Source organism: Natator depressus, chromosome 26 (assembly GCF_965152275.1).
Source record: "Natator depressus isolate rNatDep1 chromosome 26, rNatDep2.hap1, whole genome shotgun sequence".
Lineage (NCBI taxonomy): Eukaryota > Metazoa > Chordata > Testudines > Cheloniidae > Natator > Natator depressus.
Window position 1 is genome coordinate 14,970,080 of NC_134259.1, and position 25,415 is coordinate 14,995,494.

Below are 25,415 nucleotides of genomic sequence, written 5' to 3' on the forward strand. Positions count from 1 at the left end.
CTGGCAGGAGAGACCGAGATACCAGCCTGGTTCCCCAGGCCTTGGCATGCACCATGGCTCACCCTGGCTGTCCAACTCCTGGGGAAGTGGGGCTGGGCACCCCCATGGCTCCACTGCAGGCCCCCTCCCCTGAGCCATAGGAGCCAGCTGTACACACCCCTGGACCCCCCGACTCGCTCCCTGGACTCCCCCCCCTCACTCCCTCCCACCTGAGCACCCAGCAGTGGGACTGATCCCTTCCCCAGGGGACCCTATCCCTCTCCTGCTGCCGTGGAGGTAGACAGAGCCCTGCTGGCCGGGGGGGGGGGGGGGGAGACGCACTGCAAACAGGGGCCACGACCTGCAGAGCTGCTAGTGCCCCCCTCCCCTGAACCAAGCAACCGGCCAGCCAGGAGTGCGGGGAACACGGGGCCGGGGGTTTATTGATCAGCCCTTGGGCGCTGGGCACAGACGCGGGGGGCTCAGTCCACAGGCACCAACCTGGCTGGGTCACTCGGGGAACACACTGGAGGCAGCCAGCACGGGTGGCAGTAGGGGCCGTTTCCCGGGCTGGAGAGGGGATTCCTGGGCAGCGAGGGGTCTCTGCGGGGGGCACGTACTCCAGGGTTCAGGCGTTTCTCTGTGCGGGGGGCACATACTCCAGGCCCAGGTGCTGGAAGATTTCTTCTTCGGACGCAGCGGGTAGAAAGAGGTTCTGGAAGGAAAGAAACCAGCGCCCGAGCTGACAGCAGCTCCCCAGGGTGATCGCAGCTGGCAGGGCAGGGGACGGGGGGTCCTTACACGGCAGCTGGAGCCAGGCTAATGCAGACCCTGCTACCGCACTGCTCAGGCGACGTCCGGCCCCGGAGCTACCATGTGCCGGCGCTACACACCCGCACGCTGCCCCAGAGCCCAGCGCCGCCTGCGGGGCTGTGCCAGGGGAGTTCAGCACTGCACAGGGAAAGCCCCTCTGATTGGCTGCCTTCCCCACTGCCCCGCCTCCTGGGGAAGGGCAGCCAATCAGGATGGTTACAGGAGGCAGGCAGAGTGTTGCCCCACCACCCCTTGCGAGCTATAGGAGTATTTTGGCAGGGGGAGGGGAACAGCCAGCATCATTCTGCGGGGCTGGGGGAGGGGAGGGGGCAGAAAGAGACCAGCAGCTTTGGGTGGCTCCACCTCCTCTTCCCCCTGTGACCAATGGGTAAGTCTGCCCCTGCCCCCCGCCGGGACGGGCAAGGACCCTGGTGCTGCAGAGAGGAATGAGGGGGGCAGATTCGCTGTGGGCAGCGGTGGTGGGGAGAGCAGAGTTAATGAATGGGAACGTCGGTGGTGGGGAACAGCTGGAAGCTCCCTCGCCCCCTGGCACCAGCAAGAGCCCCTGTGGGGGGCCAGAACTGGGCACCGGCAGCCCCCCACCACACGCCGGCCCAGCCACCGTCACTCCCCCCCCCCCCCCCGTGCGCTGTACACCGCACAGCACCGGCCACACCGACTGTCCCCCACCGCGTGCTGGGGATCTCAACAATCAGAGTATCATCGACCAAACCACACGCACCCCGCGCTTTCCTGGGGCCGGTGCTTCCCGCGCTGCCAGGCTCAGCCACGTTGGTGCTACCCCAGGCGTACCGGTGCTGTGCCCGTGGGCCGGGCAAGAGGGACCGTGGATTTCGCTACCCCTCCGAGGTCAGGGACCCTCCAGGCCCCTGTCGATCGCTGGGCTGCCCGCAACTGGGGAGTCGGCTGAAACCAAGGCTGCGGCTCAACCCCACCGGCTCATGCCAGGCACGGCAGGGAGTGGGCGAGAGGGCATCTGGGGGAGGGCAATGCCAGGGCCTGCAAGGGTCGTAGGTAAGGCCCAGCACCTGGGTGTCCCTTGGGTGGGGTAGCGAGGGCCTGGGGATCCCTCCCGCAGAACAAAGGGTGCATCCGACTGCCCTGGGGTGGGCTCCTCTGGATGCCAGGTCTCTGCAGGAACGTCACCACCAGGGGGCAGGATCGAACCCCAGACTAGGCTTCCCCGGACCCGTCCATTCAGCCCTGTGTCCCCACCCATGCCTGGCGCTGCCATACCTGCCTGGTGTCGTACAGGGCATGGCTGTTCAGGACCATCTTCCTCTCACGGCTGGCGAAGCGCCGGAGCTCGCGCTCGAAGTGCTGGGGAGAAGGGCGCAGAGCCCGGAGTTACCGCCGGTCGCTCGGCAGAGACCGGGCAGGCCGAGGGACTCGGAGCCTGAGGTCAGGGCGGGGCCTGGCCCCGAGGTTCTGGTTCAGACCCAGCTGGGAAGCGCTGACCCGGGTTCGGATCTCGGCTCCCCTGCACATGGGGCATCTGGCCCATTGGAAAGGGCTGTTTGGATCCAGATTCAGAGCGCAGCATGGGTGGGGCAGGGTGTGCTGGGCTGGGATCTAAACCCCCCGGCCCCCTGCCGCAGGGTGGGACAGGCTCAAATCTAGAACCCCACCGCAGCGGGGCTAGGCCCTAGAACCCAAAGCCTCCCCTGTAGGGGCTGGCTCATCTCTGGCACCTGCCACGCCTGCATCCGGAGGTCTGGCCCTCGCCCACGTCTATCGACTCCCCCTCCCTGGCCAGTCACCTACCCGGGAGCCGGTCCAGCCAAGCAGAGCGAATGGGAACTGACTGACTGGAGCCACGACCAGGTCCACCCTGACGGCCTTCCAGCCTCGGGCCGCGCCCGGGCCCCCCTGCGCCTCCAGGCGGAATATGGAAAAGCACCTCTCGAATCGGTCCATGACGTCCCTGCCCCCAAGCGGCCCAGGGCCCTCACGGAGCCCGTAGCTGTTCTCCTGGCTGTGCTGATAGAGTATCAAACCCTGGGGGTGGGGGGAGAGCACGCACCTCAGCCGCGTGGGGGTATTTCCAGGGCCACCCACCCCACCCGCCTAGTGCCGGCCCCGAACCACCAGCTCCCAGTCGCCTCCAAGAGCCCAGGGAGAGAACCCAGGTGTCCTGGCTCCCAGCCACCTGCTCTAACCGCCAGACCCCACTGCCCTCCCAGAGCCAGGATCTCTCCCCTGATCTGAGGTCTTTAAAAATGAACCCCCAGGTCCCACCCCTCCTGCACCTGGCTGTCCAGCCAGCTGACGACGCGGCTCAGCAGCCCCACTTCTCTGCCTTCCTCGGGGTGTGTGAGGAGAAGGTCGACGTCATGGCCACGCGGCTTCCCCCTGCGCGGGGAGAAACGGACGGTCCCTCAGCAGCACGTATGCCCCACGCCAGCAGGGATTTCCCACGCCCAGCGGGTTTAAGAGGCAGGGGCCTGTCTGGCTTGGGGCTGGGATCCCCCCCGCACAGGCCGTGCACGCTGGGGAGAGCACGGCCGCACACACGCGCATGCTCCCAGGGAGACCTGACGTTGGTTCTTTCTTTGCCGTTTCCACTCGGGAGGCAGAAGGGTGGCAAGCTGATGCCCCTCCTCGCAGAGAAGGGCCCCCCAGCCCGTTACCGTCTGAACCCGCCGGCCAGCGTCACTGAGGCTCCGGGCAGGAACCGCTTCACCGCCTCCTGCACCGCCCGGCTGGTGGACTCTGCCTCACTGCGCTCCACCGGGGTGTTGAGGTCGTCGTAGTGCTGCAGCCCTGCAGGAGAACCACGGGGGCCGTCGCTCAGGAGCCCAGGGCCCGAGGCTCCCTCCCCGCGCCTTGCTGCATGGGCCGGGCCACGTCTGGCCGTGAGGCTGCCGGGCTCAGTGCCTCCCGTCAGGAGCACACGGCCACCAAGGAAAGCTACCGGGGCCCACAATACCAAACCAGCAGCAGCCAGGTCCAGCCCAGCTCATGTCTCCCTGCCCCCGGGGACTCGCCCCTCCCACGTCTGCAGAGTCCAGGCCAGGGCGTAGAGGGCCCGTGTGACAATGCCAGGCAGCCTGGGCCGGGAACGAGAGCCTGAGGGACCCCCAGCGGGCGTCCGTGTCCAGCAGCCTCAGGGCACAGCCCCGCCCTGGTGCTTCTCCCGCAGTTCCTCACCTGCTTGCTGCTGCCTGGTCAGTTTGGTGCTTCGCTCCTGCAGGTCCAAGAGCGTCCGGAGCCCCTCCTGGTACCACCGGCTGGCCGTCCTCACCCCAACCCCGAAAATCTTGGTGAAGAGCTGCGGAGACAGGAGCCAGACGGTGCTGGCTGTGAGTGAATCCGTGCGATGGCACCCCCTAGCGGCTGCACTCGCAGCCGGGATAAAGCAGCTACTACTGGTGGCAGCCACGGGAGCGCTCCTTTAGCTTAGGAAAGCGAGTTAGAGGAGCTGGGAGACCTGGGTGGTAGTGCCAGCTCCTCCACGGTGTTTCATGTGTCTAGTAATTGCTCAGCTGTGTGTCCTGGGCCCTATACTGCTAACAGGGATCCCTCCTTCAGCTCAGCTGGTAACTCTACCATATAATTAACCTGTCAAACACACACCTTACGGCTCCAGCCTGTACCTGGGAAGGGACCCTCACCGAGAGGCTGAAAGAGACACGCCGTGAGGTCCAGTCATGGCTGACCCATGGTGCCATCAGGAGGGAACCTGTCTGAGCCTTTTCAACACCACGGCCAAGGCCCATAAACCCGCTGGAGGTGGCAGGTGGTTAAAGCAGCCACCAGAGGGCAGCCGGGAGCAGCCGCTGAATCCCCAGCTCAGAGACCCCCACATCCGAAACCAGGCCCAGTGTGTGCCCCACCCAGGCCCCAGCTCAACCCCCTGCTCAGGATCGAGGGCTGGGGCCTCCAGAGATCGCCTAGCCCAGCCCCCGCTGGACCAGCCAGGGCTCCTGGGGGCAGAGGCGGGTACGTCTCAGGGCTCCAGACCTGGCCCGGGGCAGGCGTGAGCTCAGGGGGAGCCGTGTGGGCAGACAGGGTGGGCAGTGCTGGCAGAGCGGTGGTGACAGGGCGGAACGAAGCTCCACACGGGAGGATGAGGCAGCTCGGGGCCGGGGCAGGCGATCGAGCCTAGAAAGAGCGATAGAGACGCCAGGGGAGGGTCCCCAGGGGGCAAGCAACACGATGGAGCCAGGAGACTTGGACTCCAGCATCTCTGCGAGGGCTGCCGAGTCAGAGCCAGTCCCCAGCTCCAGCCCCTCAGCACAGGCTGGCACCACACCCCTCTGGGACAGAACCCACCCTCCCTGCCCACCCACCGAGCCCCAAGAGAATCCCCACCGGCCGCGAGCAGCATGGGGCATCAGACACTCGTTCCCAGTGGCAGGGGGCAGCAGCCAGGGCCCACGAGCCCCCCGACCCCACCAACAGCACCCGGCCCCACACCCCACCCGGCTCTGGTACCTTCATAGTCCGGTATCTCTCCGACAGCTTCACTCTCTCCACCTCCGCACAGATGCCATCTTCCAGCACATCCTGCCCGAGAGAGACAGCCCTGAGCCCAGCGCCTGCCCCTCCCATGGGGCTGGAGCAGTGCCCTCAGCCCAGCCCCTCGCTGCAGGACATGACACCCCGGTGCCAGCTCCGACCTGGGACAGCCAGGGGCTGCAGGTTGTGGCCGAGGGGCACTGGCAGAGCTGGGGGGCAGGGAAGGGATGGCAGGGGGCTGCGGGTCAGGGTTGAGGGGCACTGGCTGAGCTGGGGGGCAGGGCAGGGATAGCAGGGGGCTGCGGGGTCTCTCTGGCTCTCTCCAGGCCTCAGGTTCAGTACCCCCAGATCAGGCCACCCCCCCAGGCCTGGCTCCTGGGGGCCCTGTGGGGCTAGCCGGGGGGGAGTTACCTGGATGACCCGCCGGGAGTGCTCCCCGATGCCAGGCAGAGGCCCCAGCTCCTCCAGGGCGCCGAGCCGGCCGGGCAGGGCCTTCAGCACCGAGGCTGCCCTGGTGAATGCCAGGCTGCGCCCCTCGCTGCCGCTGAACCCCGCCTCCTCCGCCAGGGTCTCCAGCGCTTCCTGGGACAGAGCAGAGTCACTGCGGGGTGGGGGAATCAGGGAGCCAGACTCACACCCGCCCCCCCCCCCCCCGCCAGGCACCGGGAACTGCAGCTCAGCCCCATGGCAGCCAGGGGAACCCCAAGTGCCTCCAAGCGCCCCCAGGACCAATCCCCCCCCAGCTTTCGCAGTAGGCCCTGCCACCTCCCGCCCCTCCCAGCTTCAATGCCCACCTCCCCTGGCCGTAGTGCCCCCCCAGCCCCTCCCCGGCCCCGTGGGGCAGCCTGTACCGTCAGTGGCTGGTTGCTGTGGAGAAGCGGGGTCCGGCGCTGGCAGGCGTACGGTGCCATCTGCCGCCCATGCGGAGCCAGCGCTGCCACCTGGGGAGGGAAGCGGGGAGGAGGGAGGGTGTCAATGCCAGGAACCCAGGAGACCCTCACGCTGCCCAGCCCGCAGCATGCCCTGTCTCCCCTTCCTGCTCAGGGGCCAGGAGCCCCCACAGCTCACCCTGAGGCGGTGCCGGGACTCAATCTCCACGGGCCGTCCGGCCCCCATGCTCTCCGTGAACCAGCTGATGTCCAGCAGGGCGGGGTCCCCCCCGTCACCGCACTCCTCCCGCTGTTGTTCCAGCCAATGGGCCACCTCGGCCCCCGAGTTCTGCTCCGACACCACGTGGGTCACCACGGCGCTGGGGAGCCGCCACCGGGCGGGGGAGAAAGGGATGAGAGGGGGTGTCAGGCTGGGACCCCAGGAGGGAATCAGGGGAGCGACATGAGTCTGGGGGGCTCAGGCTAGGACAGAACATGGCTCTGCCCTCCACTTACCCCACGCCTGGGCTCTCCACCCCACCCGCACAGCTCCGCCGGTGCCCCTCACTCCCAACCCGCAGCCCCCTGCTAGACCAGCCCTGGGGTTCCTGACCCCACCCCCACTCTGCCAGTGCCCCTCACTCCTGACCTGCAGCCCCCTGCAACTCCAGCCCTGGGCTCCCCCCAGCTCTGCCGGTGCCCCTCAATCCCCACTGCAGCTAACCCAGCCCTGGGCTCCCCCTGCACCTGCAGCTCTGCCGGTGCCCCTCACTCCTGACCCGCAGCCCCCTGCCAGCCCAGCCCTGAGCTCCCCCGAGCCCCGCCGGTGCCCCTCACTCCCAACCCGCAGCCCCCTGCTGTCCCAGCCCCGGGATCTCATGGGGAGGGAAGAGACCCATTAGAGTTTTCCGAACGCCCCTCAGTACCAGCTAAGGGGGATCCAACCCACCGGGACCCAACAGCCTTGCCCAGGCTCAGCTGAATCCACCGGGTGCCACACCAGATCCGGTGTCCCAACCAGGCCATGTTTCCCTCCCGTGTCACCCCACTCAGCCAGGGGGAGATCAGGCCAGGAGCGGCCCTGGGCAAGCCTAGCGCCATCAGGGTGCCCCTCCACTCTGGGCCCCAGGAACCCCCGGGTTGGGGGAGGGGGTGATGGGTGACACCGACGAGTGAGTGGGGGAAAGGGGCGCACCCGGGGCCACCCCTGCCTTGCGGGGGACCTGTCAGGTCCGGCCCTTCTGGGCTTTGCCAGGCCTCGGATTCACAGGCCCCTCATCCTGCCAGGCTGGCCAGCTGCTCTCTCTGCCCCCCAGTTGGATGCCCTAGGCTATGGAGGGCTGGGGGTCTGCAAGGGGTCAATGAGGTGAGACTGGCAACAGCCATGGGGTCTATGGGGCAGTGCCCCATCTCCCCCTTGTCCCGGGTCGCCCACCCAGGTCCCCTCTCACCTGTAGGCCCTGTCCACACGGAAGCCCTTGGCCCGGGCCAGCTGGGTGAGGAAGGCCCTGCGGCTGGCACCCATCCGCTTCTCCACCAGGCACAGCACCACGGCGGGGAAGCGCCCAGGCCCTGGGGGCCCGGCTGGTGGGGACGGGGCCCTTCTCCTCCTCTTCAGGGGCACCAGGGCCATGGCCATGGGCTGGGGGAACACGGGGGGAGGGGGGGGGGTCAGGGACAGTAGCCAGGGTGCGCCACACAGCGGGGGCGGGGGCAGGCCGGGGCTGCGGGGAAAGGGTAGGACTGGCGGGCTATGGGGCTGGGGGGAGGGCTAAGGGGGGTCAGGGCTGGGGGGTCACCAGGGGAGCTCTGGGGGAGGGGATTGCACGGGGGTTTATGGGGGGGGCTGGAGGAGGACAATGGGAGAGGTCCCTATGGGGGCCTGGAGCAGGGGGGGCGCTCTGGGGGGAGGGGGCCTGTCCGCCCCCGGCCCAACCTGCCCAGAAGCGACGCGTGAGCCTGAGGCGGAAACGCCCCCGCTCCACGTGGGTCAAAGCCGAGCGCAGCCACGCCCCTTATGCAAATATAGCCCCGCCCCCTCGCGCGCTCCTGGAGGTGCCGGGTCGTATTGGAAACCCGGAAGTTGGGTGGGCACCACCCACTGCTAAAGGACCGCCCCGTTTGGGGCGGGGCCGGGGCCGGGGGGCGGGGCTTTCCGGGGGCGGGGCCGGGCCGGGGCATGTGGGGGTTTATGCAATTGCAGCTATCATATGATCGGCAAAGTTGCGCTTCCTGGAAGTGCGCTGGGGGCTCGGCGCTGGGCAGGGGATCGGGGCTGGGGGCTGGGCAGGGGGCTGGGCCAGGAATCGGGGCTGGGGGCTCGGCGCTGGCAGGGGATCGGGGCGGGGCTGGGGGCTCGGACCTCGGCGCTCGGCGCTGGGCAGGGGGCTGGGGGCTCGGCGCTGGGCAGGGGCTGGGCCAGGAATTGGGGCTGGGCTCGGGGCTGGACTGGGGGCTGGGTAGGGGGCCGGGGCCGTGCAGCCTGTGGGGGTCGCAGCCCAGCCATGGGGCACCCGGCGAGCTGGGCTGCCCTGCTGGTGCTGAGCGCCGCCTGGCAGCTGGTGCTGGGGGGCCCGCACAACATCGTGCTGATCCTGACTGATGACCAGGACACGGAGATTGGGGGCATGGTAAGTGCCTGGGGCCGCCAGCCCCTCCCTGGCCACAGGGCGTGGGCACCGTTACTGCCAGCCCCCCCCCCGTATGCTCCCCGTGTCATGGGCCCCTGTAACACGGTCACACGTGCCACGGGCCCATCCGCGCTGCCAGCCTCGCCTGTGTGCTCCTTGTGCCACGGACCTCACAGCCCCTCTAGAGACCTGGTGTTTGATCCCAGCCCAGCCACTGAGCAATCCTGGGCAAGTCACTTCCCCACCACGTGCCTCAGTTTCCCCTTGGCGGTGGATGTTGGTCGCTACTCCATGAGCGAATGTCCGTGAGCGGTTCAGGGCTCGCAGTTCAGTGTTATGACCCGCCACTCCTGGGTTCACTGACGTGTCGACAGGCTTCTGGAATTCGCGCTCTGTGGCGTTGGAGGGTGGGAAATTGCCCCTCTGAGTCAAACGCACCTGGATTCCCCACCCCCCTTTGTGCCTAGTCATTGGCCCCCTCACCCAGACGCTGTCACCTGGGGCTCTCAAAGGCGGGTCAGTATCGTTATCCCCGTGTTACAGAGGGGAAACTGAGGCACAAAGAGGGACTTGGCCGTGGACTTGCACAGTAAGTCAGTGAAAGAGCTGTGAACCCAGGTGTCCTGGCTCCCAACCACCTGCTCTAACAACTAGACCCCACTCCCATATTCTGTATAAGCCGTTTATGCTCAGGGCAGGGGAGCGGTAAATGCCCTTAGCTGGTGGAACCCGGTCTGTCACTCGTGACCCAGAGCACGCCCCACTTCCTCCTTCCACTTCTGGTTCTGCTCCTTGGCTCCCAGGGCCGAGCTGGCTGTTACCCCAGTAACACAGTCACGCATGCCATGGGCCCATCCGCGCTGCCAGCCCCACCCGTGCGCTTCCCGTGTCACGGCCCCTATAACATGGTCACACATGCCACGGGCCCATCCGCGCTGCCAGCCCCACCCGTGCGCTCCCCGTAGCACTGGGCCCCTATAACACAGTCACGCATGCCACGGGCCCATCCGTGCTGCCAGCCCCACCCGTGTGCTCCCCATAGCACTGGGCCCCTGTAGCACGGATCACACAGCCATGGCATGGTCCTGTGATAGTCGCCCCCCTTTGTAAAGGATCCGTGGCTGCCGGGCCCCTATGAGAGCTGGCGCTCGCTGTTCTGCCACGGCTGGGACCCCTCTTATAAGCTAAGACTGGGAGTGCAGCTGACACGGTTCTGTCCCCACTGCTAGATGGAGCCACGTTCCACCCACGGCACAGGCCCGGGGGCACCGATCGGGGCCACACTGCATGGCTATGCCATGGCTTAGCCGTGTCACAGGCCCTTGGGGACACAGTAAACACACAATGCGCAGCCCAGCCCCACCCACGCTACTGCCTGCCCCACCGCCCAGCCGCGCCACCCACCCCCGCCACAGTGGGACTGACCCAGATAGTGCCAAGCTTCCCCTAGACAGGGCGCTCTCCTGGAGCCAGCAGAGCTGGGTTCTAATCCTGCCTCTGTCGGTGGCGATGGGCAAGTTACTTCACCGCCCTGGCTCAGTTTCCCCTCTCAACGTGTGTCGGTCTCACCTGTTCAGACTGTGAGCTCTTCAGGGCCGGGCTGTCTCCCAGAGTGGGGCTGTGTCCGTACTGATCCCCGTCAGGGCGCTGGTCGGCCCCAGCCTGGCAGTTGTTCGGAGTCGCTGGCGCATGACAGGAGCTGGGGTGTTTGGCGCATTCTGTGCAGCTGCACAGGGTTTGTTATCGCGTGGTTAACCCCAAAGCAGCTGACGGTTCACACTCGGAGCTGGTGGCTCTGCTGACCCCGGGGGATGCAGGGGGTTGCCCGCATTTGGAAGAAAAGCAGGATCCGAATTGCTCTCCGAAGTGCAGCGCTCCCCGTGGATTCGTGGTGGGGTCCGTCTGTCCCAGGAGGGCACGGAAAGCCTGCAGCGGGCGGGGTTGATGACTGACCATCATTGGCATGCTTGGGAGCTTGGTGAGCAAGCGGGCCTGATGGAGGCAGGGGGCTGTCCAACCGTCGTGGTGGGAAGGGCGGGTCTCATGGTTAACCTCACAGCTCCTCTAGAGACCTGGTGTTTGATCCCAGCCCAGCCACTGTGCAATCCTGGGCAAGTCACTTCCCCACCACGTGCCGCAGTTTCCCCTTGGCAGGTGGATGATGGTCGCTGCTCCATGAGCGAATGTCCGTGAGCGGTTCAGGGCTCGCAGTGCAGTGTTATGACCCGCCACTCCTGGGTTCACTGACGCGTCGACAGGCTTCTGGAATTCGCGCTCTGCGGCGTTGGAGGGTGGGAAATTGCCCCTCTGAGTCAAACGCACCTGGATTCCCCACCCCCCTTTGTGCCTAGCCATTGGCCCCCTCACCCGGACGCTGTCACCTGGGGCTCTCAAAGGTGGGTCAGTATCGTTATCCCTGTGTTATAGAGGGGAAACTGAGGCACTAAGAGGGACTTGGCCGTGGACTTGCGCAGTAAGTCAGTGAAAGAGCTGTGAACCCAGGCGTCCTGGCTTCCAGCCCCCTGCTCTAACCACTAGACCCCACTCCCATACTCTGTACAAGCTGTTTATGCTCGGGGTGTGTAAATGCCCGGGGGGAACCCGGTCCGCCACTCGTGACCCAGAGCACGCGCCACTTCCTCCTTCCACTTCTGGTTCTGCTCCTTGGCTCCCAGGGCCGAGCCGGCTGAACTCTGAGGGGAAGCACCCGGTGTCCTGCCGGCTGGGACGGGAGCCTTCCCTCGGGTGCAGCAGGCATTGGGCTGGGGCCACGCTGGGCCAGAGCCCGTCTGGGAGCTGCCGGGAGCGTGGCGCCATGTGTCAGGTCACCTCTACACCGGGCGATCGAACGTCAATCCTTCAGGCACCGCCTTGCCCTCGCTGCCGCGCCAGCCTGGCTGCTCCATACCCTTAAGGCCACCAACACCTCTGGAGGCCAGAGCGTGAGGGGACATGCTGGGGGGACCGATCCTGCTCTGGGCTCCGCAGGTTGGACGTGGCAACTAGGGACCGCTGCTTGGAGCTGTGCTGGGTGACTCCAGCTGAGGCTCTGCCCCCGATCACCTGGGTCACGTAGGGGCCTCTATGCGATTCTCTCGCCTTGGCACCTTACACACATCGCTCCCAGGCCCCGACCCTGCAGTGAGCCCCTGGTGGAGACCCGCTTGCTGGATGGGCGCCGGGTGCGATCCAGAGGTGCCAGGTGTGTGGGCCGGGGAGTTAGAGCAGGGGAGAGCAGCCTTGGGGGAGCAGCAGTCACCCCCCTCCTCTCTCCCCGTCAGCCCCTCTGGGTCCAGCAGGCTCTGAGCCCGGGGGCCAGGGCCTGATTCTGGTGCGTTGCCCCCAGGGTGAATCACGAGTGACAGCCCGGGAATCGATGGAGCAGAGCCAGCGGGGGAGGGGAATCGCACCCCAAGGACCAGGCAGGGGACAGTGGCTGGGCCCAAGTCGGATTTGGATACTGGTGGCAATCTGAAGTGACTCTGGATTTAGCCCAGGCCGGGCTCTGAGCCTGGCCAAGCGGCTCCCCAGCAAGCCCTGCCCTCAGCACTGCTGTTTAGTATTGCCCTGCTCACGAGGCTAGTCCTCCGCACCCCGACCAGCCGATTGCCCCAGCGCCAGCCTTGTGCAACCCCCTCCCTTCCCCCTGTGCAAACGCTGGGCTGAGCAGAGAGGTCAAGAGATCAGCGCCCGGCCCTCCCCCCTCCCCCCACTGGGCTGCACTGCTGCTCTCCCCTCCTTCCTGAGCTGGGGGTGTCACGGCTCCACAGGGTCCTCTCCACGGCTCTGGAACAGTCCCTGGCAGGACCCCATCAGTCTATCAGCCCCCCGAGGGTCACACTCTCACTGGGGCCAGCCCCTCAGCTTCCCCGCCTCCTGGGACTGACCCCCAGAGCCTTCAGCACCCCGGGGTCATGCCGTGAGCTCCCTGCAGCGAGTCGAGTCCCCGGGTTGGAACCTGAGGGAGACTTGTACCCCCAAAGGGAGCACTGCACCCCACCTTCCCTAGACTGTGGTCACGCTCAGCCAGCACGGTAGGAGCAGTCGGGGTTTATTCGGTGTCTGGAACACAGGGTGGAAAGTCCTTGGTTAGCACAGGGAGCGGAAAGTGACAGCCTGGTCCAGCAGGGTCAGCCCAGAGCCCTCTTTGGTGCCAGTCCAGGAGAGACTCCTGCTTCCCGCAGCCCCACACTTAACACCCCTACCTGGCCCCTCCACAGCCCTTTGTTCTCCAGCTGCTCCCACCCAGCTGGCTTCCTGCGGGTGGTGGGGGTGGGTGGGGGGAGTGCCTTAGTTGCTAGGTACCAAATATCCGGGGGAATTGGAGTGGTCATTGTCCTTTCAGGCTCTGGATCTCTGCAAACAACCTAGTCCCACTACCTAGTAACCATGCAGCACATGAGGAAACTGAGGCACATACACTATCCATACAAAATACGAAAAATGCCCACTTTGTCACAGGGAGATTCCCCTTTCCGGCTGGGTCTCTCTCTGCTCTGGTCTGTCAGCCCCCTTGTGCAGGTCGAACCCCAGGCCCTCAGTGGTGAAGCATCAACTCTTCGAGCTAGCTGCTAATTAGCTGGTAGCAGTAGTCAGTTGTTCGCCTGTGATGCAGAACAGCCCCAGTTGCACCCCACACGGTCACACCCACCTCGCATATGCGGCCACTGCAGCCCCATGTGCTTTAGTCAGACACAGGGTTTTGTGCTCAGGGCAAGTGTACAAGGTTGCCTGGCCTGTGACCAACAGGCCCAGCCAAGCGATCTGATGGGCCCGTCTGGCCTTAAACTCTACAGATCATGGGGGTTCCTAAAGCACAAATGATACACACCAAGCGTCTCTGAAATGCAGCCAGCTCTGGGGTGGAGCGTAGCGGGCAGAGATGCCAAGGGAAAGCCTGAGCATTCCAAAATGACCGGGGGTGTCTCAGAGCTCTCAGGTTTAAGGTCTTTCCCCTTTAACAATTCCACACTTATCGCTAACCCTAATTGCTGTGTTCTACTGAGTTGTTCTTTATACAGCACCATGCGGGGCGTGGGGGGGAGGGAGAGGGGGGATATGATGCCCAGTTCCTAAGCAACTGACAGTCAAAGTGACACTTTCCAGAGCAAAGGGTAGCTCTAGAGGAATCACCGCAGTGAATCAGACCAGGGTCCATCTGGCCTAGCTTCAAGGAGCTCCCTGTAGAGTAAATTCCTTCCTGACCAAGCTGGGAGAGGTTGCAAGTGCTTTGGAGGACAGGATTAAAATTCAAAATGATCTGGACAAACTGGAGAAATGGTCTGAAGTAACTAGGATGAAATTCAATATGGACAAATGCGAAGTACTCCACTTAGGAAGGACCAATCAGTTGCACACATACACACACGGGAAGTGACTGCCTAGGAAGGAGCGCTGCGGAAGGGGAATCTGGGGGTCATAGTGGATCACAAGCTAACATATGAGTCAACAGTGTAACACTACTGCAAAAAAAGTGAATGTCATTCTGGGATGTTGTCAGGGTTCCTTCCCCACTCTGAACTCTAGGGTACAGATGTGGGGACTGGCATGAAAGACCCCCTCAGCTTATTCTGACCAGCTTAGGTTAAAAGCTTCCCCAAGGTACAAACTTTGCCTTGTCCTTGAACCGTATGCTGCCACCACCAAGCGTTTTAAACAAAGAACAGGGAAAGAGCCCACTTGGAGACGTCTTCCCCCCAAAATATCCCCCCAAGCCCTACATCCCCCCTTTCCTGGGGAAGGCTTGATAAGAATCCTCACCAATTTGTACAGGTGAACACAGACCCAAACCCTTGGATCTTAAGAACAATGAAAAATCAATCAGGTTCTTAAAAGAACAATTTTAATGAAAGAAAAGGTAAAAGAATCACCTCTGTAAAATCAGGATGGAAAATACCTTACAGGGTTTTCAGATTCAAAACACAGAGGATCCCCCTCTGGGCAAAACCTTAAAGTTACAGAAAACAGGAATAAACCTCCCTCTTAACACAGGGAAAATTCACATAAACCAAAAGATAAACTAACCCGCCTTGCCTGGCTTACCTCCACTGGTTGCAATATTGGAGACTTGGATTAGGATGGGTTGGAGAAGATGGATTTCTGTCTGGCCTCTCTCAGTCCCAAGAGAGAACAACCACGTAAACAAAGAGCACAAACAAAAGCCTTCCCCCCACCCAAGATTTGAAAGTATCTTGTCCTCTTTTTGATCCTTTGGGTCAGGCGCCAGCCAAGTTAGCTGAGCTTCTTAACCCTTTACCGGTAACAGGATGTTGCCTCTGGCCAGGAGGGATTTTATAGCACTGTGTACAGAAAGGTGGTTACCCTTCCCTTTATATTTATGACAGATGTATTAGCAGGAGTGTTGTAAGCAAGACACGAGAAGTAATTCTTCTGCGCTACTCTGCGCTGATTAGGCCTCAACTGGAGCATGGTGTCCAGTTCTGGGCGCCACATTCCAGGAAAGATGTGGACAAATTGGAGAAAGTCCGGAGAAGAGCAACAAAATGATGAAAGGTCTAGAAAAAATGAGCTATGAGGGAAGATTGAAAAACTTGGGTTTGTTTAGTCTGGAGAAGAGAAGACTGAGCGGGGGAGATGATACCCGTTTTCAGGTACATAAAAGGTTGTTACAAGGAGGAGGGAGGAAAATGGTTCTCCTTAACCTCTGAGGAGAGGACAAGAAGCAATGAGCTTAAATTGCAGTAAGGGTGGTTTAGGTTGGGCATTAGGAAAAATGTCCTGTCAGGGTGGTGAAGCCCTGGAATAAATTGCCCAGGGAGGTTGTGGAATCTCCATCACTGGGGATTTTTAAGGGCAGGTTAGACAAACACCTGTCCGGGGTGGTCTAGAGAATACTTAGACCTGCTTTGAGTGCAGGGGACTGGACTAGATGAGCAATTAGTGGCTGGCACATGCCCTGAAGCATGCGGGTTTATAAAGGTGTGTTCTGTCTAATGAAACCACCAATGTCGATCATATGCAGGGAATGGCTAATTCTTTTTTTCAAATCCGGCTACAGTTTGAGGGTGTATGATACCCAGCGGCAGTGAGTCCCATGGGCCATTTCAGAGATTCATGGGCTGTGCTGCTATTAAGGAAGAGGGGGATGGGAGTGTCTGAATTCCCTTCTCTAGTCTTTCCACTATTTTATATGCCTCTCTCGCCTCCCCACGCCGCCGTACGGACTGGTCTGTCTGTTCCCTGACTCCCTGAAGGGGCGGGCGCTGTTCTGTCCCTGCCACGTTGGGTTCACGGCTGGTGACTGGTTCCGTGTCTCCTTACAGACTCCGATGGAGAAGACGCAAGCCCTGATCGGCCAGGCAGGTGTCTCCTTCACCAATGCAGTGAGTGCCACGGCGCTGTAGGGACACCCCCGCCGGAGACCGGGCAAACTGGCCCCCTCGTGGGCCACACCGCATGTGCCCCGGGCGGCTCATGCACAGCTCTTCCTCTGGTCTCCTGTCCGTGTGGGGCAGGGGGACTGGCCGGGGACAGAGCCCGAGAGCTGCCTCAGCAGCTGAGACCACGGGAAGGGGGAGCCCAGACAGCACTGGTGGGGCAGACGGGGGCTCCCTGGCACTGGAGATCAGAGCCCCTGGGGGCTCTCAGAGGGGGGTCCCCTGTGGCCACACGGCTGGGGGTGCCTCATGGCCTGATCACCGGGACCCCAGCCTGGCGTCCACTCGAGGCCTTATGACCCAAAGGCCTGGTACGTCGCAGTGGGAATCCCCCCACCCCCCTTTTCAGCGGCCCAGGAGTGGCCTGGCTGCCTGACCAGAGTCCCCTGCCCTGCCTGCCCCTGGGGGGCCCTGCCAGCCCTCGGCCAAGTGTCCGGGACAGCAGCCTTTGTCTGGTGCTGCTGCCAGGAAGGGGAGCAGGGGACAGGCCGCCCCTCGTGGGCCGGGGGATGCGCCTGCAGACCCCCGGGAGGGCTGCTGGGGCCGGGGCTGAACGTCCGTCTCTTGCCCCAGTTCACAGTCACGCCCCTGTGCTGCCCCAGCCGTAGCAGCATCCTGAGCGGGTGCTACCCCCACAACCACCTGGTGAGGAACAACTCCCTGGAGGGGAACTGCAGCAGCCTGGCCTGGCAGAAGAGCCAAGAGCCGCTGGCCTTCCCCGTCTACCTGCAGAGGCAGGGCTACCAGACCTTCTACGCCGGCAAATACCTCAACCAGGTAACGGGCCCCCCCACTGGCACCACGGGGCCGCACACCCGAGAGACCTTGCTGCGTGACACAGGCCATGGCCAGAGTGCTATGGATGGGCAGGGAGTGGGGCTAGTGGTTAGAGCAGGGGGCTGGGAGCCAGGACTCCTGGGGTCTATCCCCAGCTCTGGGAGGGGACTGGGGTCTAGTGGTTAGAGCAGGGGGCTGGGAGCCAGGACTCCTGGGGTCTATCCCCAGTTCTGGGAGGGGACTGGGGTCTAGTGGTTAGAGCAGGGGGCTGGGAGCCAGGACTCCTGGGTTCTGTCCCCAGCTCTGATAGGGGAGTGGGGTCTAGTGGTTAGAGGGGAGGCTGGAAGACCCAAGACTGAGCCTGCTTGAGTTGGAGAGTCCTTGGGGTGGTGGTGGGGGGCCTTTGCTGCCTGCCACCTCTGTTCCGGGGGCCCCTTACGGGTGGTGCTGGCTGGGCAGGGGCTGTCGCTGGCCACGCGCTGGGGAACACCTCCTCACTGCAGCCCGGGCGGCTGGCAGGGGACCCCAGTGCCCAGCTCCAGGGGAGGGCAGGGGCCGCTTTCCGCTTTGAATGCCCTGGGACTTGTAGCCGCTGAACCAATGGGATTTTCGCCACTGAGTTCAGTGTGTTCAGGATCTGGCCCGGTACCAACAGCGTGTTGCTGTTTGGGGCAGAGGGAGCAACCAGGAGCTCCCCGGCACATCCCGTCATCCAGCCGCACGGTAGGGCCCCAGCTGGACCCCGCGAGAGCTGACAGTCCCCGGGAGCTGGGGGGCCGGGTGGAGGCTGAATTGAGACGGCTGTGCAGCAAGAGGGAGGAGCCCAGGGTTGGGCGCTGGACCACGATTGCCTCCCATGGGCTCTTTAGTGGCTAGGAGCTTCGCCCAGTGGTTTTGGAGCCTGGGGGCTGGGAGTCAGGACTCCTGGGTTCCATGCCAGCTCTGGAAGGGGAGTGCAGGCTAACGTTTAGAGCAGGGAGGGTCAGGACCCCGGGTTCTACTCCCAGCTCTGCCGCTGACCACATGTGCAGGATTGCACATGGCACGGGCCTCTCTGCCTCAGTTTCCACAGTGAAACGTGAGGCTAGTGACCCAGCCCTGCCTCACGAGCAGGGCCATGAGGGTAAATGGATCCACCTTTGGGAGGCCGTGGGACGCTGTGTGGTTGGGGCCATAGAGGTGTCTGTGTGGACACCCCGAGCATTGAACCAGGAGGCCGATGGCCCCGGGCTGTGCTTGGCTGCTGCGGCTTTCCCATCGCTGCCGGGGTTGGGGGGTCAGAGGCAGGAGCTTGGTCGGTTTCCTTTGTCCTCTGAGCAGTGAGCATGTGTAACCGGGGCCTCTCCCCCTTTGCAGTACGGACACCCCGCGGCCGGGGGCGTCCAGCATGTGCCCCTGGGTTGGAGGTACTGGAACGGCCTGGTAAGTGCCAGCTCTGCCTCCCGGCAGCCTTTGGGCTGCGTCTCGCGGCTTGCTCTGACCCAGGAGGCCTGGAAATTGCTGGGCCTTGCGGGGACCTGGGGCAGGTGGATGGTGGTCCCAGGTTGCTGCAACCCCTAATCGGTCCTGTCCGTAACCTCGGGGTTGGGGGACCCAGGACTGAGGCCCGCCAAGGTGACGGTCTGCAGAGGTTTAGCCCGGATCTGTTCCCTGCTCCAAAGAGCTCCCAGCATGCATGAAGAGATGTGGGGGGAACATGGGGTGGTGATGAGAGAAGGAGCAAGTGCCTGTTGGACCCTAGTGTCCCAGCTAAATCTAACCAAACAACTGCATTTTGTCTCTCTGCTGTCTCCCCCAGCCCTTGGGATTCTCCTTCCCGCCCCGCTGCGGCGTCCCTGTGCTCAGGGACCAGCAGCCACGCTTCACCCCAGAAGTGGCCGCACTGTGGTTGCATGGTGGGGTGGTGAGCCCCTCTGGGACAGAGACCGACCTGTACCAGCCAGTCTCCACCCCCACAGGGTGCCGTGGGCGGGTGGGGTGCTGCGAGGCGAGGGCAGCTGGGCAGTGAAGGTGTGGGGGCTGCGGGTAGGCAGGGTGCGACTCACCCCCTGGGCTGCCCCGCAGGTGGGGAACTCCCGCTATTATAACTACACCCTGTCGGTGAACGGGCAAGAGGAGCAGCATGGGCAGCGCTACCAGGACGACTACCTCACGGATCTCATTGTGAGTCTCTGCCCCGTGCCCGCTGGCCAGCCCCGTCTAGCTGCCACGCTGACCTCGCCAGGGGCTTGGAGCTGGGGCTGGTCAGGGGCCTGTGATTCCCACCCAGGATTTATGCTACAAACTGGGGCTCCTCAGCTGGGCGTGGGGCCGATTGAGGGATAATCGAGTCGCCAAGGTGAGGGGGTGTGAAAACGGCACAGGGGGTCGGCCAGCTAGGGCCGTGGTAATGGCCTGCGAGTCGTCAGTAGTCAGTGTCCTGGTCCAGGCGCCCCGTCCCGGCACCGTGGACCCCGGCTGGAGCGGGAGCGGAGAAGGGCTGCGAGGAGCCAGTCTTAGCAGGGGAGCCCAGACAGCTGGGCTGGTTGAGCCTAACGCGGCGCCGGGGGCTCTGCTCGCTCGCTGTGAACACCTCGGGGGCGACCGCCAGCGCGGGGCACGGGGCCACACGGGGGTAAACAGGCGAGGGTCCAGCAGGGGCTGAAGCTGAGAAGGGTCCAGCTGCCCCAGGGAGGCGCTAGATCAGTGCACGACGGGGCGGACCGGACGGAGCTGCCCCATTGCCCATCCTTCTCGGACTACATCTCCCATGATGCACTGTGCGTATGCCACAGTCACCCTGCTCCACCTCCCCTCAGCAAGAGAGGAGACTGTGGTGCATCATGGGAGATGTAGTCCAACTGGGGAGCCCAGCCCACGGGGGGGGGACGGGTGCCTGAACTGCCGCTCCCGGAGGCACTACGTCGACATTGCCCGTGGGCAATATTCCCCATTTCGGCTTTTTGACAAAACTTGACATTTCCTAGGCACGCCCCTCCCCCGCACTCCTCCCACCCCCCCTTCCCCACCCCCGTGTCCCTCCCAGCCCTTCCCCACTCCACCCCACCCGCCTCTCATGGCTGCCCAGTAGGGGTGGGGGAGGCCTCCGCAGAACCCCATTGATCTCTGGCTGGAGTGGGTGCTATGGGGAGACACAAGCCTCCCCCACAGCACCGCCCCACCCCCACTGGCCCACAGCTCTCCACCTCCATCCCCTCCCTGGGTGGGTCCGTCTGTCCGGCCCCCAGGGCTCTGTCCCCCCCCACCAGCAAGGTCTCTGCCCTCCTGCCTGCAGACCAACCGGAGCCTGGAGTTCCTGCAGAAGTGGTCCCGCCCGCCGTTCCTGATGGTGCTGGCCCCCCCCGCCGCCCACTCCCCGTGGACCGCGGCGCCAGGCTATGCCACGGCCTACAGCACCACCAAGGCACCCCGGGACGGCAGTTTCAACGTCCACGGCAAGGTGAATGGGGACAAGGCGCCCGCCACGCACCGTGCCAGCATCCCGCGGCCCTGCTGGTCCCTCGCGGGGCCAGGGTGGGGGTGGGTCTCTCCCCTGGCGCAGCCGATGCCCTTGTCACGGGGGGCCGTGGGCTGGGGGAGTGACCACGGGGCTGGGCTCTAGGAGCCCACCGTGTGCTCCAGCCCTGCTCCCAGCACCGCGGCCAGGCAGTCCCCTGCGCTGTGATGCCCCCTCGGGGCAGAGGAGGTTACTGCGGGGGCGGGGGCGCAGCCCCAGGCTGGGGAGTCGGGGACGCTTCCCCCCATGACCACCCCCTTCCTCTTGCAGGACAAGCACTGGCTAGTGAGACAGGCCAGGAGCCCCATGGCTAACACATCCATCGAGTTCCTGGACAAGGCCTACAGGGAGAGGTGAGGGGCCGCACCCCGTGGGGGGGTCAAAGGGGGCCCAGTGCAGCACAGGTCGGAGCCGGAGGCTGCTGAGCTGGCTGGGAGGGGGCAGGGTTGGGGGACTCATTGGGGGAGGGGACCGGGAGGGGGTCAGGAGATGGCCCAGGGATGGGGGAGGGGTGGGTGGCCCTGCCTGGCTTGTGGGGGGGGTTGAGGACGTTGTACAGAAGGGACCGCATTAGTCTGATCTGGGTCGGGTGGGGTGGGACACAGGTCGGGGGAGCCTAGGGGTCTGGTCGAGGATGGGCAGGGCCGGGATATCTGCGGGGGGACCACGGATCTGGTCTGGCCAGAGATTGGTGGCTCTAAGGGCAGAGGGACCCATCGTGGTGGTGGTCTCGCCTGGGGAGGCAGGGCTGGCTGGGGGCCGGAGGGGGAGGGGTCCCGGCCCAGGGTGCAGCAGCCCGCGTGGGAGCAGGTCCCTGGCTGGGGGCTGGGGCCGTTAACCCCCGTGTGCCCGCAGGTGGCAGACTCTGCTCTCGGTGGACGACCTGGTGGAGAGGGTGGTGGGCCGGCTAAAGGCCCTGGACCTGCTGGCCAGCACCTACATCTTCTACACCTCGGACAACGGCTACCATGCAGGTGAGCCCCCGGCCACCCCTCTGCAGGGCAGTGCCCGGGCTCCCTCCAGCACGGCCTGGCCTCGGACCCAGGCTGGGGCCGTGGAGCTGGGCCTGTGGTCTCAGCACGGAGGGGCTCCGGTTTTAGGGGTCACTGGTTCCATCCCCGGGCTCCCTGCAGTGGGGGAGGGGGCTTCCCGGGTGGGTGCTGGTGCTGACCCCTGCCCTCCCCGCAGGCCAGTTCTCGCTGCCCATCGACAAACGCCAGCTGTACGAGTTCGACATCCGGGTGCCGCTGCTGGTGCGGGGGCCGGGCATCAAAGCGAACCAGACCCGATCGGTAGGTGCCCCCCCCAGCCCCTGGTGGGCAATGCTGCCGCTGGGGCTCCTGGGAAATCTGGGTTCCTGTGCTCATCGGGGGTCCTGTCTGTGCCGAGAGAGTGGCAGAGTCCCCACCCTGTCCGCACGGCCCTGCCCTCCTCAGGAGCCAGGACGCCTGGGTCCTGTCGGCCCTGCTCTGGGTTAGCCCCTGCTCGTCACGGCCAGCCGGGAGCTGGGCTGGGTGGGAGTGGGGTGGGTGGACGTGCTGGAGCCAGGGCAGGGACCAGGCCAGGGCCTGCCCTCCCCACGCCAGCCCCAGGACGCACAGTGATTTGTGCCCCTCTCCCCCGCCCAGGAGCCGATCCTCAATATTGACCTGGGGCCCACGTTCCTGGACATCGCTGGCCTCAACGTCTCGCAGACCGCCATGGACGGGCAGTCCTTCCTGCCGCTGCTGGTGACGCTGCCCAGGCCGCCGGGGGGTGGGGAGCAGGGGCCTGTGGGGGGAGCTCCTGGCGACCCCAGCCTCTTCCAGCAGGGGGTGCTGGGGGGAGCGGGGCCGGCCAAGGTGCTGGCTGGGGGCTCCATGCAGGGGGTGCTGTGGAGAGTGGGGCAGGGCTGCCCCAGACTCTCCCAGCAGGGGGCACTGTGGGGAATGGGGCAGCCACTGGCTGGGGGGGCTCCATGCAGGGGATGCTGTGGGGAGTAGGGCAGCCGCTGGCTGGGGGGGCTCCATGCAGGGGGCGCTGTGGGGAGTGGGGCAGCCGCTGGCTGGGGGGGCTCCATGCAGGGGGGCTGGTCTAACCACCGTGTGCTTGGCCCCAGGTGACCCCGGCGCAGCCCAGCGCGTGGCGGGCGGATTTCCTGGTGCAGTACACAGGGGAGGGGTTCCCGGACGGGGACCCAGCCTGCCCGGCCCTGGGCCCAGGGGTATCGGTGAGTCCGTGCAGGCCGAGCCCCGTTGCTGCCGGGGGAGCCGGCGTCACTGTGCCCGGGCCCACGGGGGAGCCGTCAGGGCCAGGCCTCCCCTCCCCCGGCCTGCGGTGCCAATGCAAAGCAGCTGATCTCCACACAGTGTCATTTACAAACCCTGCCCGGCCCTCCCTGGCCCGCAGGCACCGTGCCTGGCCCTGCACAGAGCCAGCGCCCAGGGTGCCCCCTCTGGCATCTTCCCTCCCCCTCCAGACCCCCATCGCCCCTCCCTCCTCCTTCCCAAGGGCTCGCCTTGTGCCCAGAGCTGGCTCCCGACCCCAGTACATGGACTGGGGGCCCGGCTCGCTGTGGGGCACTGGGGGGAGGGCTTGCACCCCATAAGGACAATCTGTCACAGCTCAACCCAGCTGGCTGTGGGGGCTGGGCCCCCCTCTGGGGAGTGATGGTCAGAAGGCCGGGGGATGGGTGGGTGGGTCCATGGTGAAGGAGGTGTTGGGGATGCGGGCAGACTGGGGGGTCAGTGGGGGCAGAAGAGGCTGTAACGCACTGACAGTGACCCCTGGCCTCCCAGCAATGCTTCCCCGACTGCGTGTGCGAAGACGCCTTCAACAACACCTACGCCTGTGTCCGCGCCCTGCATCCCCACGGCCTGCAGTACTGCGAGTTCGCCGACAGCCAGGTGAGCCAGGCCCTGGTGCCCCCACCCGGGCGCCAGATGCTGCAGCCAGCACTGCCGGCTCCGTGCCCCCTGCCACAGCGCCCTACACTGCACGGGGCCGGGGCCTGTCCCCTGGCAGGGGGCGAGGCGGGGAGCTAGGCAGAGCTGGTTCTGCCCCCCTGGCTGGCAGGGGGGAGTGAGGGGGAGCCAGGCAGGGCTGGGCCTGCCCCCGGCGAGGCGGGGGAACCGGGTTGAGCTGGGCCTGGCCCCCAGGGCTGGCGGAGGGAGCTGGGCAGGGCTGGTTCTGCCCCCCAGGACTGGCAGGGGGGCCTGCCCCCTGGCGACAGGCAGGGGTGGAGCCGGGCAGATCTGGGCGGCTGGCAGGGGGATCTGGGGCTCCGAGGGCGTCCTGGTTCCGACCCCCAGGGAGGCCGTTGCCCATGGAGCCCCCTGGTTTGCCCAGGTGCTCTAGGTGGGGCTGGTGGGGTGGGAGTTTCCCCGGGCTCCGCCCTGCTCCTCGCTGACTGGTGTGGCTCCTGTAGGCCTTCGTGGAGCTGTACAACCTGACCGCTGACCCCCAGCAGCTCCGCAACGTGGCCCAGAGCGTGGACCCCACCCTGCTGGAGGCTTTGAACAAGCGGCTGATCAAGCTCCAGGCCTGCGCAGGGCCCAGCTGCCGGGCCTAGGGGCGCCCGCCCCCCGGCTGTGCCAGGAACCCTCCAACGACTCAGCACACTCCAAACACCCAGGCTGGATGGGCCCTGCCCCCTCCCGACCTTCGCCCCTTCCCAGGTTGCCCAGAGCCCAGGGCAGGATGCCAGGGGCCCCAGGGCTGGACAAAGGGGCTCCCCCAGTCTGAGTCCCCCCCCATTTGCTGCCCCCCAGACTCGGGCTCTACCCTCAGGGATATTTCCGTCTTCACCCCAGTTTGTAGCTCTGCCTGCTCCACCCAGCATCCCTCCCCCTCCTCTGCTGATTCCTCTGGCCCTGGAAGCTGCTGCGGCCTCCGATCTTCCCCCCGCCCTGTGACATGAAGGTGAAATAAATTCTGGTTCGTAGAAGGGGCTTGGCTGTTTGTTTGCGGGTTCCTCCCTGGAGGCTTGGCCCCGTGGGACGGGGCTCGGCCCTGCCACCCCACCTGGGCTGCTGGTGAGACAAGTCCCCCGTGGGCCACCCAGACCCTCCTCAGGGTGCAGGAACCAGACTCCCCACCTCCACCGCAGACCCCTCCGACACCTTCCCCACCTTCCAGCCCCATTTCCCACAGCCCCGGGTCCTGGGGTCTTGGGAGGCGGCAGGAGGAAAGGGGTACGAGGGGGGGGGCAGATTCTGCTCCTTCCTGTCTCCTCCCTCCCTTCCCATTGCTCATGCAAATCCCCAGCACAATGTGGGTTTGTGCCCTTTGGGGCCATTTGCATCTGAGCAGCTGCTGGGCTGGAAGGGCTGGGCTGTGTCTCCCAGCATGGTGAGTCCAGGGAGCGCTGGGGGACTTGGGGCTCAGAGAGCAGGCCCTGCGGGGAGCAGCTCCATGCAGGGATGGCTTAGGGCTGTGAGCACTTTTGGATTCCCTGACCCGCAGCCCCCTGCCCTGGGCTCCCCCCAGCTCAGCCGGTGCCCCTCACTCCCGACCCACAGCCCCCTCCGAGCCCGGCCCTGGGCTCCCCACCTCACAGCTCTGCTGGTGCCCCTCACTCCCCACAGCCCCCTGCTAGTCCGGCCCTGGGCTCCCCACCCCACAGCTCTGCCAGTGCCCCTCACTCCCGACCCACAGCCCCTTGCTAGTCCGGCCCTGGGCTCCCCACTCCACAGCTCTGCTGGTGCCTCTCACTCCCGACCCACAGCCCCCTCTGAGCCCGGCCCTGGGCTCCCCACCCCACAGCTCTGCCGGTGCCCCTCACTCCCCACAGCCCCCTGCGAGCCCGGCCCTGGGCTCCCCACCCCACAGCTCTGCCGGTGCCCCTCACTCCCGACCCACAGCTCCCTGCGAGCCCGGCCCTGGGCTCCCCACCCCACAGCTCTGCCGGTGCCCCTCACTCCCGACCCACAGCCCCCTGCGAGCCCGGCTCTGGGCTCCCCACCCCACAGCTCATCCCCAAGCTGAAGGGTCC

The 25,415-nt window shown here is 65.2% G+C and overlaps 2 protein-coding genes across 2 annotated transcripts; one reads left to right on the plus strand and one right to left on the minus strand.

Annotated features, from left to right (window-relative positions):
* Positions 1–402: 402 nt before the first annotated feature.
* POLM (DNA polymerase mu) lies at positions 403–10,542 on the minus strand. The gene is made up of 12 exons (XM_074940072.1): positions 10,343–10,542; positions 7,595–7,785; positions 6,343–6,523; positions 6,126–6,215; positions 5,686–5,856; positions 5,251–5,322; positions 3,964–4,084; positions 3,444–3,576; positions 3,063–3,165; positions 2,578–2,811; positions 2,050–2,133; positions 403–694 (listed from the first exon to the last, which is right to left on the minus strand). The coding sequence occupies exons 2-12, from the start codon at positions 7,780–7,782 to the stop codon at positions 608–610; spliced, it is 1,464 nt and encodes a 487-aa protein (XP_074796173.1). The 5' UTR covers positions 7,783–7,785; positions 10,343–10,542; the 3' UTR covers positions 403–607.
* LOC141978182 (N-acetylglucosamine-6-sulfatase-like) lies at positions 8,610–24,368 on the plus strand. The gene is made up of 13 exons (XM_074940071.1): positions 8,610–8,773; positions 16,057–16,116; positions 16,744–16,947; positions 18,304–18,369; positions 19,012–19,110; positions 20,222–20,386; positions 20,714–20,796; positions 21,299–21,417; positions 21,632–21,735; positions 22,072–22,173; positions 22,542–22,652; positions 23,221–23,328; positions 23,850–24,368. The coding sequence occupies exons 1-13, from the start codon at positions 8,648–8,650 to the stop codon at positions 23,991–23,993; spliced, it is 1,491 nt and encodes a 496-aa protein (XP_074796172.1). The 5' UTR covers positions 8,610–8,647; the 3' UTR covers positions 23,994–24,368.
* Positions 24,369–25,415: the final 1,047 nt, after the last annotated feature.

What these genes read in the sequence shown, in the direction of transcription:
- POLM (XM_074940072.1), bottom strand. Translation starts at nt 7,782, where the DNA reads ATGGCCATGGCCCTGGTGCCCCTGAAGAGGAGGAGAAGGGCCCCGTCC. An exon ending in AGAGATACCGGACTATGAAG is followed by an intron (nt 4,085 to 5,250) that starts GTACCAGAGCCG and finishes CTGTCTCCGCAG; the next exon opens with CTCTTCACCAAGATTTTCGG. An exon ending in CTGGCCGGCGGGTTCAGACG is followed by an intron (nt 3,166 to 3,443) that starts GTAACGGGCTGG and finishes CTCCCCGCGCAG; the next exon opens with GGGGAAGCCGCGTGGCCATG.
- LOC141978182 (XM_074940071.1), top strand. Translation starts at nt 8,648, where the DNA reads ATGGGGCACCCGGCGAGCTGGGCTGCCCTGCTGGTGCTGAGCGCCGCC. An exon ending in GTGTCTCCTTCACCAATGCA is followed by an intron (nt 16,117 to 16,743) that starts GTGAGTGCCACG and finishes CTCTTGCCCCAG; the next exon opens with TTCACAGTCACGCCCCTGTG. An exon ending in GCGAGTTCGCCGACAGCCAG is followed by an intron (nt 23,329 to 23,849) that starts GTGAGCCAGGCC and finishes TGGCTCCTGTAG; the next exon opens with GCCTTCGTGGAGCTGTACAA.